The sequence below is a fragment of the Eschrichtius robustus genome, chromosome 6 (genome assembly GCF_028021215.1).
Source record: "Eschrichtius robustus isolate mEscRob2 chromosome 6, mEscRob2.pri, whole genome shotgun sequence".
NCBI classification, from domain to species: domain Eukaryota; kingdom Metazoa; phylum Chordata; class Mammalia; order Artiodactyla; family Eschrichtiidae; genus Eschrichtius; species Eschrichtius robustus.
This window is the reverse complement of record NC_090829.1, coordinates 144,300,371-144,313,311: the sequence shown is the minus strand read 5'-3', so window position 1 is coordinate 144,313,311 and position 12,941 is coordinate 144,300,371. Positions and strand designations below refer to the sequence as shown.

The 12,941-nt window shown below is 59.0% G+C and overlaps 1 protein-coding gene and 1 long non-coding RNA gene across 3 annotated transcripts in view; one reads left to right on the top strand and one right to left on the bottom strand.

Moving 5' to 3' along the window:
- The window catches only part of PDE9A (phosphodiesterase 9A), a 99,458-nt gene extending 92,954 nt beyond the window's left edge, over window positions 1-6,504 (bottom strand). For both annotated transcript variants that reach the window (XM_068545798.1, XM_068545799.1), the window contains exon 1: window positions 6,404-6,504. In XM_068545798.1, the coding sequence (XP_068401899.1) occupies window positions 6,404-6,472 (69 nt within the window). In that variant the 5' untranslated portion in view covers window positions 6,473-6,504. The remainder of the gene's footprint in view (window positions 1-6,403) is intronic.
- A 1,437-nt stretch (window positions 6,505-7,941) lies between these two features.
- On the top strand, window positions 7,942-9,366 carry LOC137766101 (uncharacterized). Its single transcript, XR_011074271.1, has 3 exons — window positions 7,942-8,051; window positions 8,347-8,412; window positions 9,315-9,366. It is a non-coding gene; the product is annotated as an uncharacterized lncRNA (long non-coding RNA).
- Window positions 9,367-12,941: the final 3,575 nt, after the last annotated feature.

The window sequence follows — 12,941 nt, the reverse complement described above, 5'->3', positions numbered from 1 at the left end:
GCAAGAGGCTATGGCTCCGTCTCAATGTCTTTCGAGCTGGGCGGCTCACATGCCTCCTGCACTGGCCGCGAGCCGTCCTCCAGGCTGGAGCCCATCCTCTGCCACACCTGGGCGGGGGCTGCCGGGGCCCCCCTCCCATCTCATGGCCTGTCCGGCCGAAGGGGAGGGGATGGGAGCATGGAGGAATCCTTCACTGGGGCAGGGTTGGGCTGCAGCTGCCTTGACATGGACACCTGAGGTCCCTCTGTGTCCTCTGGGGACCCTCTCAGCCCTTCTTGCCAAAGACCTCCCCCAGTCCCCAGGAGTGCAGCCTGCCACCTGCAAACCGCAAACCCAGGACAGGGGAGTGGGGCCCCAGCCTGCAGTGACCCAAGGCTACCTGCCCCCCCCCCCCCCAGCCCCTGCTGCCCACTGCCGGGCTTGTGCCGGGGTCCCCGTGGCTGGCACAGCGTTCAGCATCCTGGCTAAGCGTGCAAAATTGAGGGTTCCCAGAAGCTGTCTGGCGGGGCGCCCTGCCCTTGCTTTTCTTCCCTGACACTCAGAGCCGTACTCTGCACGTTTCTGAGGCCAAGCAGCCGCTCAGCCCACAAGGGCTCTGGTGAGGCCACTGGCCCTCTCGCTCAGGGCAAGATATTCGCCTCTGCCGGGTCGGAGAGGGAGGTGCCCTGGGCAGTGGCCCGGGGTCTCGGGGCCTTGGCACTGCCCCCTTCTTTGTGGTTGTCTGTCACAGTGGGCTGGCTCACAGTATGAAACCGGGGACGCCAAGGCACTGCCAAGCCTTCTTCCATAGTCTCCGAGTGGACAGGGCAGAGGGAGGGGGCCGGGGGGCAGGACGTGCTTACTGAGCCTCCCCGGGTGGCCAGCTCCGCCCCGGGCTCTGTACGTGTGCCACTCAGCGCCATCCGCATCACCCCGTGTGGGGCGCCGGCACTGCACACACCTCACCGAGGAGAAGGTGACCTTTCCATGGCCGAGCCGGGCGCTGAGAGGCTGTCTGTCCAGCACCACGGCCTGCGCCCCTCCACGTGACCGCCGAGAGCAGCTCCGGCCGCCCTGCACTTAGCCGGCAAGGTCTCCATGTCATTATCCGTCAACCCTTATGACATTAGAGAGGTTCGGGCCTCCAGCCAACCCCGTGCTGGGGCGTCCGGATGTCAGAAAGTGTCTGGTTTAAGAGGTTTTCCGACCGTAGCTAGTGGGAAGGAGGGAGTCCAGCAGCCTCCTGAGTTCTCCGCGACCTCGGGCTAGAATTTGAGAGACTGAGTTTCCAAGAGATCTTATTGGGAAGCACCTGATACGGTATCTCAGGAATCAGGCTGACTTGCTTTAGTGGCTGATCTACTTGTTGAAAAAGAGACTGAAAATGGAGACATCAATGTTCACAGCCCAGCTCTGGCGCAGCTGCAGACAGAGGGTCATCACAGGCGAGGGGCTGGGTCTTCTCCCCAGCACGACCAGCCCTATACCTCCATTTGCACCGGAATCCCTGAAAGGGTATGGAATGACCCCCTTTCTCCAACTTCCCTTGGTTGCAATTAGCTTGTTACCATTTCAATATCTTTTTAAAGCTCTTGCATTATGAACATTAAAAGGAGGGTAAACGACTTCGCTGGGACTGCGGAGGGTGACCAAGGGGAGGCGCTGTCCACCTGGCAGTGATGTGGGGAGAGGGCAGCAGTGCAGAAGCCCAGAGAACTCGCTGGGTCTGCCTGGCCAGGGGGTGCATCCCTGTACAAACGGGCATAGACCCTTCCGGTCGGCAGGGCAGGGATGTTCTGAGCGTGGGGCAAAGCAGGGGCACACGTCTGAGGGCAAAAGGGAATCTCCACTAGGCTTCACCAGGCAGCCAGCCAGACATTCCAGGAGGGGAAAGACATTCCATGAGCCAGGGAGGGACTCCAGGCCCCGCCATGCGGACCGCGCTGGACCAGACGGGGGCAGGTGCACCCTGCAACAAACAGGCTGAAGATGAGCAGCCAGCTCGAAGCGCTGGCTCGTGTCTGTGCCAGAGGCAGTGGAGGCTGCCGTCCTCGGAGGGAGCAGAGCCAGAGCAGGGCAGGGGGGGCACAGGGAGACTGCGGCACAGCGGGCAGAGCCGGGGCTCCCAGCGCAGGGAGGAGGGAGGGCCTGAGCCCCGGGGGAACCTCTGGGGAGGGGATGGCAGGCCCGGCCCCGCAGCTCCACGGGGGCTGAATGCCAGCTTCACGGCCTGGGGTCCCAAGTGTCAACAGGGCCAGGCTCGGGGGAGGGCAGCAGGGTGGAGAGAAGGCCCGGCAGACGGGGGCTTAGCCCCAGCGGGGAAGGGGGCACAGTCACGGGGCGGGGAGAACCAACCACAACCAGGCATTAGGAACTGGGAACAGCCTTCTGTTGACATTTTAACAACTTTCCAATGCTCTAACTGCTCTTCCTTCTGGATTTTTCTCATTTGTTCCATTGTTTTAGAGCAGAAACAACTTAGTAGAACTCAAGTGGCTGATCGCCCATTGAGACCCGAGTTCCAGCTGCAGAGCGAGGCGGGAACAAGGACGTGGCAACTCAGACAGGCCGAGGGTGGGCCCAGCAGAGCGCCTGACGAGGGGCTGTCCCCCAGGGGGCCGCTAGGCCAGGGTGATGCACCAACAGGCGGCCCCTTTCAACGGCACTTATCATGGTCTCCAGGATGGTCAGTCTTGCCCAGATGAGGCCTCTCACCAAACCCAAGCCCAAGGCCAGGTCCGGGGGTCCCACAAAGGCCTCACTCTGCCTCATTCAGGAGGTGGGCAGACCCACGCCCGGACGTGCCACCAGGCAGGACCCCTCAAGGTCCCTGATGCCAAGGGCATCGTCCCGTCATGCCCCGGGCAACCCAGCCGAGCTCATCGTTCCTCTGGACACGGGTGGGAGAAAGGAGCAGGTTCTGAGGTCAGGGGAAGCTGCGGAGGGAAACGGCAAGCCCTCTGGGTAGGGAGAGGACGCATCAGCTCCTAAAGCACAGTCCTCGGAGCTGCGGTTCTGGCTCTCCGGGCTTGGGGGCTCCCACTCCCTCCTCCTTCACCTGCGGCTGGGAGGTACCAGGTCCCACCTGCCCCCCTGGCGGGTAGAGGAGCAGGCGAAGGGGACAGGCGTGCAGAGGCGTTGCTGGCCGCGTGAGGCCGCAGCCCTGGCCACTCGGCAGTTCCCGGCCTGGGTCCTCCTGAGGCCACCCAGTCTGCGAGAAGGGCTCCTTCCCCACAACGCCAGTCTCCTCTGAGGAAGGAAGCCTCTTCATTGGGCCCCACGTACGGCCGGCCTCACAGCCCCTTCCCCCCAGCCGAATCCCGCTGTGTCCTGCCCGTCACCAGGCACCCTGCAACAGTGGCGGTTTACTATCTGTCCCTCCCGGGGGAAGCAGGGGGCAGAGGGGCCATGGCTCGGGGGGGACTCACCCAGCATCACGAATGTCCCATTCACACTGGATCCCAGCTCTCAGCACATAGCGGCCGCTCAGTAAACTCGTTTGGATAACTAAGCTATTTGCCCCGTCCGCTTTGATTCCTACAACAAGCAGCACGACCGGCGTCCCCACATGACAGTGGAGAAATCCATGGCAGAGAGAGGTGAGGTCACTGACCCGGGGCCGTGGGGATGGTAGTGGAGGTGCTTAGGACAGGACCGCTGTCTGGCTCCTGGCATGGCTCCCAGCCTCCCGAGGGCCGCCACGGTTTCTCTAAGAACCTGGAGCACCTACGGTGTGATCACTACGGGTACGTCCTCAGACGGGGACGCTGGCTGGCTGTCCGAACGGACAGCGTTACGTCTGCACCCCAAGCTTTGCTGGAGCAGACACCGTCTGCGGAAGCCACTGTTCTGACTGTTACCTCCTTCTTCCCCATTGGGCCCTCTCTGCGGGGAGCGTGGAAGGACCAGGAGCCGGGGAATTGGACAGACAAGGAGCAGACACAACGTGGGAGCCGCGGGAGGGACGCTGGGGCGGACAGAACAGCACACGTGCCAGAAGTGGTACCTGCCTCATCCCCTGACTCCGCCTCCGCGGGGCTCTCCCCTCAAGAGTGACCTTTCCCGGAAAGGAGATGGGATGGGGATAAAAGGGAGACAGAACACGACTGCATGCTGGGAACTTCAGGATTTAATCCAGTGCCTGGGACTTTAAGAAAAGAAACCGCAGCCGCTGGAAGCATTGCTGTAGGAGCTCTCAACCCAGGATGAAAGTCCCAACAATGCTGCTGGGTGTCGAGTGTGAGGTGAGCGCGGGGTTAGGACTTTCTAGCACATGCTTGGAACCCCAAATGATCCGGCTCTCCCCCAGGGCTAAAGGTGCAGTCAGGGGCCCCCAACAGGGCCGGCAACAAAGGCAGAGGGCACAGAGCAAGGTCAGGAAGCAGTGACAGAGGTGACAGAGATCTGAGGACCACGGTCTGCCTCCCCCCTTTTGTATTAGTTAAAGGGCATGGACGGAACAGAGAGAGAGCATCACGCCCGCTGTGTTCCAGAGTGTTCCAGGCACTCTGTCTACATGGCCTCCTTCACTGTGCACGACAGTCTGTGAAGCAGATGTTTTTGTTTCACTTTACTGACCAGGAGGCCAGCTCAGAAGAGCCAAGGGTTAGATGCCCAGGATCGCAGAAAGTGGTGGAACCGGCACTCAACATCAGATCTGGCACCCCCTGAGCGCAGGTGCCCGCGGTCTCCCAGGGCCGCCTGCAGGGCTGCTTTCGTGGAGGTCACCCAAACCTCGAGCATCTCAGCTGCAAAATGCCCACAGTGACAGCTGAGCTGAGCCCGTCACTCCACCTTCACCTCCCTCTGGACCCTCTCTTCCACTTTTCACCCACATCCCACTGAATTTCTCCAGGAAACCTTCGGGAAGTTCTTGGGAAGGAACTGTCACTTCTGATGGTGACAGCATCTCATCTCACCTCTTTCCAAAGATAAAAAGGGCCAATCTTTGATAATTCTCCTCTGCTGGGGTAGAAAAAGCGTGCGTGCTTGTGTACATGTGTGCATGTTTGCCTGCGTGTGTGCATGCGTGTGTGCTTGTGTGTGTTTACATGTGTTGCGTGCACATATTTTAATGTGCATGCTGTGTGTGAATGCATGTGCACACGGGTGTGCCCAGGTGTGTGCATGTTTGTGCACGTGTGTCCATGCTGGAGCAGGGAAGTACTCAGCGGAGGGCCCTTTCTTCCTTTGGGGACGCTGTTAAAATTCCTGTGCAGTCACAGGTGCCCAGCCCTGGAAGTCAGGGGACCTGGCGGGAGTCCTGCATCAGGTCACCACCTGCCCTGTGCTGATGAAATAAGAGGGGTGGACCACCTGCCCTTGTTTCAGCTGCTTCCTATTCCCCGTTATATGGTTCCAATGAAGCGGGCTATAGTGGGAGAAGGGGAGCCCATACTTCTCCTTTCCTGGGATCAAGCAGGGGATGGGCTGAGAGTGAGGTGGCTGGCAGAGGCTTGTGTGAGAACCGGAGACACCCGAGCCCCCGAGGCTACTCCGTGCCTGGCTGGGGCATCTCCCCCTGCTTCCCAGCTCTGGGTGCGCCACCTTGAGAAGAGCAAAGTGAGCTGCAGCAGCTGCAGGGCTTCCCTGAAACGTCCAGCTGAGATCTGGGAGCGTTTCCCTCACTGTGGCCTTCCCTGTCCCCCGCGCCCAGGACCTTAGGGGGAGCCTAGAGAAGCCCCCTCCAAGCCAGCTCTCTTATTGTCCCTCTCTGCCAGTGAGAAGCAGGAGATGCTCTGAATGTAAAGCTGGTCCAGAGGGTCACCCAGTCTCTCTGCAGGCCCAGGAGGTAGAGCAGCCCCGGGGTCACCCCCTGGCGGTCAGAGCCGACCACCTGCTGGGATGGGTAACTGAAGGAGGTGGGGGATGAGCAGCCCCTGCTGAGCCAGCCTCTACCAACACCCCCCCCCCCCCCTCAACCCGCTCCCTGTGGCCGGCAAGCAGTGCCCGGTCCCCACAGGGGCTGCGAGCTCCAGGCACCCTCTCTGTCGGAGGACTCTGCCCGGCAGGTCTGCCCACCGGCTCCCGGGGTGAGTGTTCCACCGGAAATAAAAGGCTTAACGGACCAGCCTCTGAACGGAGGAACTCAGCCTAATCAGATCTGTTACAAAGAAAGCTCTGCCCACGAAATGGAAAAAATACCCCCTTGCAGGCGCGCCTTTCCACGGGGCCGCGCGTGGGGACACCTGCCCCGCAGAGCCCCACCAACCCCCGGCCCGAGTTGTCGAGGGCCGCAGCAGGCTCCACGGATGCCGGTTCGCTGGACCGCCGTCCCCTCCCCCGCCGGCTCCCCCTGGCCGGCCCCCACCCGCCTCCGGGACCCCGCGCTGTCACCGGGGAGGGGCCGCCGCCGGGCTGGCACCGCAGGGCGCGCGCCGGGAGGGCGCCCGCGCCGGGCTGGGACGCTTGGAGAGGGGGCTACCTTCTGAATGCGTCCATCGATGTCCAAATAGATGGCCTTGGGCCGGTAGCTGGAGGAGCCCGTTCCCATCTTGACGAGCGCTGCACTTGGACTTTTTACTGTACTTTCTCGACGCCAGCCGCCGCGGGGAGGGCGGGGAGTGGGAGGAGGGGGCGGGCGGCGGGAGGACGCGGGGACCAGCCAACCAGCGCGCCGCCGCGGCCCGTGCCGCCGGCTCGGCTCCTCCTCTCCCCGCCCCCTCCTCCTCTCCCCCACTCCGCCTTCCTCCCTCCTTCCCCTTCCCTCCCCGTTTCTCCTCTCTCCCTTATCTTCACTCCCTTCTCTTCCCCTCCCACATTAAGGCACACCCCCTCATCTTCCCTTTGAGTCCAGCTGCCTTGGGGACAGGGCCAAGCGGGCAGCCTGTCTCCAAGTGCCCTCTGGACAGGTGCTCATAGCGAGTGACACCCTCTGGCTGCAAAGCTGGTCACCTCCCCATGTGACCAGATTCCCATAGCGACCCCCTCTGGCTGCAGGGGGCTGGTCACCTCCCCAAGTGACCAGATTCCCATAGCGACCCCCTCTGGCCACAGGGCTGGTCACCTCCCCAAGTGGACAGTGGCCAGTTGGGACTCCTTTGCCGCAGGTGGCTACTCCATCATCAGCAAGCACCTGGCTGGCATGGGGCCGGAAGCTATTTGTGGTCACGACCTAAACCCAAGCACAACTTGACGCTGGGAGAATCCCCCCGGGTTCCAGCTCTCCCTGCTGTGAGTGCCATTCTCATTTAATTTCTGTAGGAGATGGGAAAAGTTTCTTCTCCTTCATGTACCTCCTTCCCCTAAGTTTTCTGTACATCCTCGAGAGTGAAAGCTTTTTCCAGCTGCACCCAGAGCTGAAATGGCAATTTTATTTCTGTCCTTGATGTAGCCAGAGTGAGGATTACCCAGCCACCAGCTATTTGCTGGTTTCAGCACTGTTCTGGTCCCCACCCCCCTTGTTAATTGCCGCAGGGAGTGTGGGAAAAAAGGGAGGGATTGCAGGCAGCTCTTGACCTGCAGACCACAGCGGGGGCTGCCTTTGCAGCTCCCCAGCTCTCTCAGGGGGTGGGAACAAGTTTTGGGAGGGCGGTGACGCTGAATGGCTCTCAGTGCCTGTTGCTTTTGGAAGCTGGTGTCGAAACCAGACAGAGAATGCACTTATTGTTTCGTTCTAAGAGAATTCCAAGCCACTGCTTTTCATCTGTTGAATGTCTGGGGTTTGCTTACTGAGAGAGTGTCTGGAGCACACAGGCTCCCTCCTCCCGGCCGGTCCGCCCAGGCTCGGCTGACCACGGCCACGGCCAATGGTCTTTGCTTTTCCTTCCCTGGCCATCTGGCCTCCACCTGGCGGATAGTCACTGGCTTTCCAGACTCCTCCCAGCTGCCTGGAGAGTTGGCCAGGCTGGAGCCCTGGGGAGCGTGGGGTCTTCATCTTTAGGTGAAGTGGTCTTCCTCAGCCTTTGGACGGTCCAGCATGTGTCGCTTCACGTCCCCTGCCTGCTCTGGGGTGGGGTGGGGGGCCGATTGGCTCTCAAAGAATGATGATGGCTTTGCTCTTGCGTCCAGCGCAGTGACGGGACCACGTCAGAACCTGGGCACCACGAGATTTGCTTTACACGTGGCTGGAGGTGAGAAGGGGCACCAGGAGGCCTTTGGGTTGGAGGGTCAACCCTGCTGGGTGGTCACACTTGGCCACTTGACTCACAGTTGTGAAAATGTATCCCCAGAAAATTGGAAGGAGCACTGTTATTACAGCTCAATTTTGTTGTCGAACGTTCCGATGTTCTTTGGGCTCATCTGGTGACCAATCTGCAGAGCTATTGTGCTGCCTGGCGTGGAAACTTCACTGCCGGGCAGATGGCTCATTAGCTTGGTACTTATTTATCCTCCGTGTCTTGTTGTCATCTGACCTTGCTCTCTCAGACCATCTCCTTCGAGCGCCCAAACACCGAATGCAGCTCTTCAGGGCCGTTTAGCACCGATCAGAGGGTGAGTTTCTGTGACGGTGCATTCCGTACCACTGTGTGTTGGGGGGTGGTCCTTACGCCGTCTGGCTCATTCTGCACTCAGAATAGTAATCACCCCATAAGTATTTGGCCGACTAGGCTGCTGTCCAGTTACTCCATCCCTGAGCCAGCAGACCCTGCCTCTACCCCGCCCCCAGGAGCCGAGGTTCCATCCTTCATCAGCGCCGCCCTTGCTGTGTGTCGGTGCTGTTCTAGGCCCCGGGGAATTAAGTGGAGAATAAACAGAAATCCCTGGCCTGGAGGAGCTGGCATTTTAGTGGGAAACAGATGAGACGGTGTAAATAAGTGCAACATGTAGCACATTGGATAATAGTGCAAAGGAGAAAAGTCACGTGGGGAGAGGGGTGTGCCATGGAGTGTGCGGAGCTGACGTGGGCAGGGTGGCTGGGCAGGAACACACAGGGGCAGAGAGGGAGCAGGGGCCCCGTGTCCATGGGAGGAAAGAGCCTTCCAGCAAAGGGAGCAGCCTCAGGCCGAGGCCCCTCCCACAGGAGAGGAGGGCGGGGGCGGTACGGGGGGGGGGGCCTGCAGGGGGTGTGGGTCAGAGAGATGAGGGGTGACAGGGCCGTACCAAGGACGTGGTTCCACCCTTTCAGATGGAGCCACGCAGAAGGCTGAGCAGAGGAGAGACGCGGCCCCCTCGGGTTCAGCCGCTGCTGGGTGGGGATGCCCTAATGGGAGGGGTGGCGGGAGACCAGGAAGAGCTGCCCCCATGATCTCTGCGAAGAATGACAGTGGTTTGGGCTACTGGGACGAGGAGAGGTTGGATTCTGCATCCGATTTGGAGATCGTTTGGCTGTTTCATTAAGGCTCAGTGCCTACGGTGACATTATTTCTGCGTTTTGCTCCCCTTCCCTTCCGCAGAGTGGGGTTCTGCCTAAATTCGTGCTCCTGCATCCTGGACAGCCCCTGGGGTTAGGCTCCAGCAGCTACCCCTCCCCTCTGCCTGCACCACATCAGCCCAGAGACTCCCTGGCGTCCTTGACCTGCATTCCTGATCCTGGCTTGGCCACCAGAATTGCAGCCAATGTAAGTTCCCAGAACCAAGATAAAGCGGAAGGAAACTGCCTGCCTCTGCCAGGTGGGCTGGGGCCGGGATGACGTGCCAGGGTGGGGCAGGAGGCCTGGGGCCTTGTGGCAACTTGGCCACTGAGTTCAGAGCCCTGAGGGGTTCCAGGGGGTGAAGTTTCCAGCTGTCTGGGGTGTCAGGGTGTGAAACCCTGCCTGAATCTCGCGGGGCCGGGGCGGAGGTGAAGGAGCTCAGGGAAGTGCACAGCCAGCCCCTTGGGGGCTTCAGCCTCGGTCTTCGGCCTCCATGTGGGCTGAAACTTCTCCTGCTGCCGTCCGGCCTGCACACGCACTCATCCCTGAATGCCGAGCTCACCCTTTAATTGCCATAAAGACCTCATCAGGGAAGAATTTCAAATCAAGAAATCAGAGCCAAATTGCAGAACAGAAGGGCCGAGACTGTGGCCTGAGGATCTGGATGCTGGTTCCCGGGTCCCACACCAGCTCTTCATCCCTGGCAAGAAGGAGCAAAGCCACGACGAGGAGGAAGAGAAGGGGCTGCCCTGCGCCCCCAGAGTGGGCGGCCTCCAGCGAGGATGCAGAGATGGGGAAGGAAGTTCAGGGTACTCAGGAAAAGTCCAGAGGCTGTATCTGTCGGTGGGAAGAGGCGTCCATCGGGAGTGGCCGGGCCGGGCCGGGTGGAGCATTTCCCCCCCACCCGCCCCCCCCACCCCCCGCCTGCAGCGCCCCCGGACGGGGTGGGCCAGTGAGTCTGCAGGCTGATCCAGCCCCGAGGGCGTCCTCTGCCTAGTCTGTCTTGGGTCTAACTGGGGTTTTTAATGACTCTTCTGAAAATAATCCAGTTGCTTCCTGTGCTAATTCTTCTGACCTGTGGGGCGGGGGAGGGGGGTACCACAAAATGAATTTGTCGGACAAGCAAAATGTATTAGCGCCTACTGCATACAAGGCACTGAGCGGGCCTTGTTAGAGGGGATTGGAGTAGGTTAAAGGGGGTCTGGCAACACCATGGGAGGGGATTAACGTTAACGAACTGGTCAGAGGTAAGATGCTTTATGTTCTGAAAGTTTTACCATCGGCCTCTTGGAGGAATCAGCCTGCTTTGTGCATTCATAACAAACCGAACACCCCATAAACTGCTCTAACCTTCTGTGAAAACCATCTGCCAGGAGGCACCAAGAAGGAGAGAAAGGGTGTGCCCTTTGGCCCATCTGCCCCAAGCTTTCGTGCAATGGCAGTGTCAGTTTTAGTGGTACAATATTTGATTTATACACACATCAACTTACTTCTTTTTATGGCTTTGGTAATTACAAAATTATTACTAGTTGTAAATATTTCAAACAACGCAGAAAAAGGCACAGTCCCATCCAGGTCAGAAGGTGGAGACCCACCCCTTCTTAATGGTCATCCAAGGGGGTCGCGGAGATACATGTGTTCTTACCTGATCTTACCTATTTATCAGGTTCCCTGTATGCTGGGCATTGAGATTTTCCTCATCACTGATTTCTACTGGCTCCTTTTATATTGTACAAAGGATAGTAACCCTTTGACTATCGTATATTTTACAAATATATTCTACAAGTCAGTGGCTTATCTTTTAACTTCATTCGCGGCATTACACACTGAAGTAATCAAAACTCTACCTCTTTTCTTGTCAGCTTTCTGGATTTCTTGTTGGCTTAGAAAGGAGATATCATTTATAATAGAAAAATTTAAAAAGAAATAAAGAAAGATGTGACCTGGATTTCCAAAGATTGGGACTGCTAATTAAATTGTGGCACGTTTGCCGGAGGGAATATCAAGGACGATGATTATGACGGGTTTATGGAGGCCGAGGGAAGTTACAACCCCGCCAGTGACAGAGCAGAATCCGCAGAGGCATTTACACCCTGGCCATTCATTCCCGCCCCGACCCGTTTGTCAGCAAGTGCCCCAGGCCAGGCGACGCAGGTCTGGCTGTGGACAGAACCAGGCCCTGCTTGACGGGTTTACATGTTAGGCTCTGTGAAGCCTGGCGGAGAGTTGAACCGATTTAGGAAGAGAAAATGAAGTGGTTGGTTTAGGTTGGTAGGGTTCTAGGCATTTTATAAAAAACATTTTTTCTGACGCTGTGATGTTATTTTTGCCGTAAAACGGGGAAAAGGGGAAGAGTTAAAGTGATAAACAAGTAGTGTGCACGAAGGAGCGGCCTCCTGCTTTCTTGGACGTGGCGGTATAGGGAAGAGCGGATCTGCCTCACAAATGTGGTGCCGTGAGCCTTCCAGATCCAGACAGACACTCGAGTCTGCTGATGGCGGTGGCGTGCAGTCACGCTGCTTGCCAGGGCCCTCAGCTGGCCCCCCTTGTCCCCTTCTCGTGGACGGTGACTCTCTTTCTGGGCGGCTGGAGGGTCAAGACATTCTTCCGTCCTCTCTCGGCCCATTTTTGTGGCCTCCTCCCTGCCTCTCCTCCCTCCCCCATCCTTCGTGAGTGTGCGTCCCTGGATCTTCCCATTGGGCCCATCTGCCCCGTCATTTCCCTGGCTGGCCTCCTTGGGGACCTCCTGTCACCTCCAGCGTGACACACCTGGCGTCTACTGTCTGTCCTGTCCTTCTCCGTCCCCATCCCCCGAAGACAGCACTCTGCTGTGACATTCGTGACTTTGCTCCTCGTTTCATCCGAGAATAATGTCCCTCCCTCTTTCCTCCCCTCGATCACCTCTTCCTTAAGATCCATTCAGATGTCATTTACACGGTGCCATCTTCCTGAACCCCCAGATCTCTGGACCAGGGTGGGGAGCTCCTCCCCGGGTCCCTGAAGCCCGGCATCCTGTGTGATTCCCGCCGTGTAGCCCCGGATGGTTTGCGTGTCCTCCCAAGCTTGACTCCTCGTTGATCGAAGGGGGTGACAACAGCTGGCCCGAGGTGTCCTGGAGATTGATGGGAGCGGGTGATAATGCGTGAACATGCGTTAGCCCGGGCCTGGTGCACCGTCGGAGCTCGGGGCTGTCTTGTTGTCCGGTTTGGAAGAGCAGCATTTCTGTAACCCTCACTCACCCTGTGCGTGCTCGCTGCCGCCGTGTCCCCACGAAATGATGCCCTTGCGAGGGAAAGACGGAATTGTGGGCGGGCTTCAACGGGGTGGCCCTCCCCCTGGAGCTGAGTGGACGTCGAACAACCATCAGCAGGTGAATGCCTTTCTGTGACTGGGCAGCCCCCATTCCTCTGTACAAAGCTGATGACCTGTGCTGAATTTTTGACCTTGGCTTAATTAGCATTAAAAGCGGTACGAAGAGCCAAGCGTGCATTCCCTGCCCCTTGGCTGAAATGGCTTTTCTGAGTTTCTGAGGAGGAAAGTGCTGCCTCGGGCCGACCCTGGGAGACCTCTGCCCCATCGCCCCATGAGACCCTGTTTCTCCACTGCCTGCCGCCGGAAGCTGGAGCCCTGCACAGCCCGCGCGGGTCGAGGGCCACAGCCCAGCAGCCA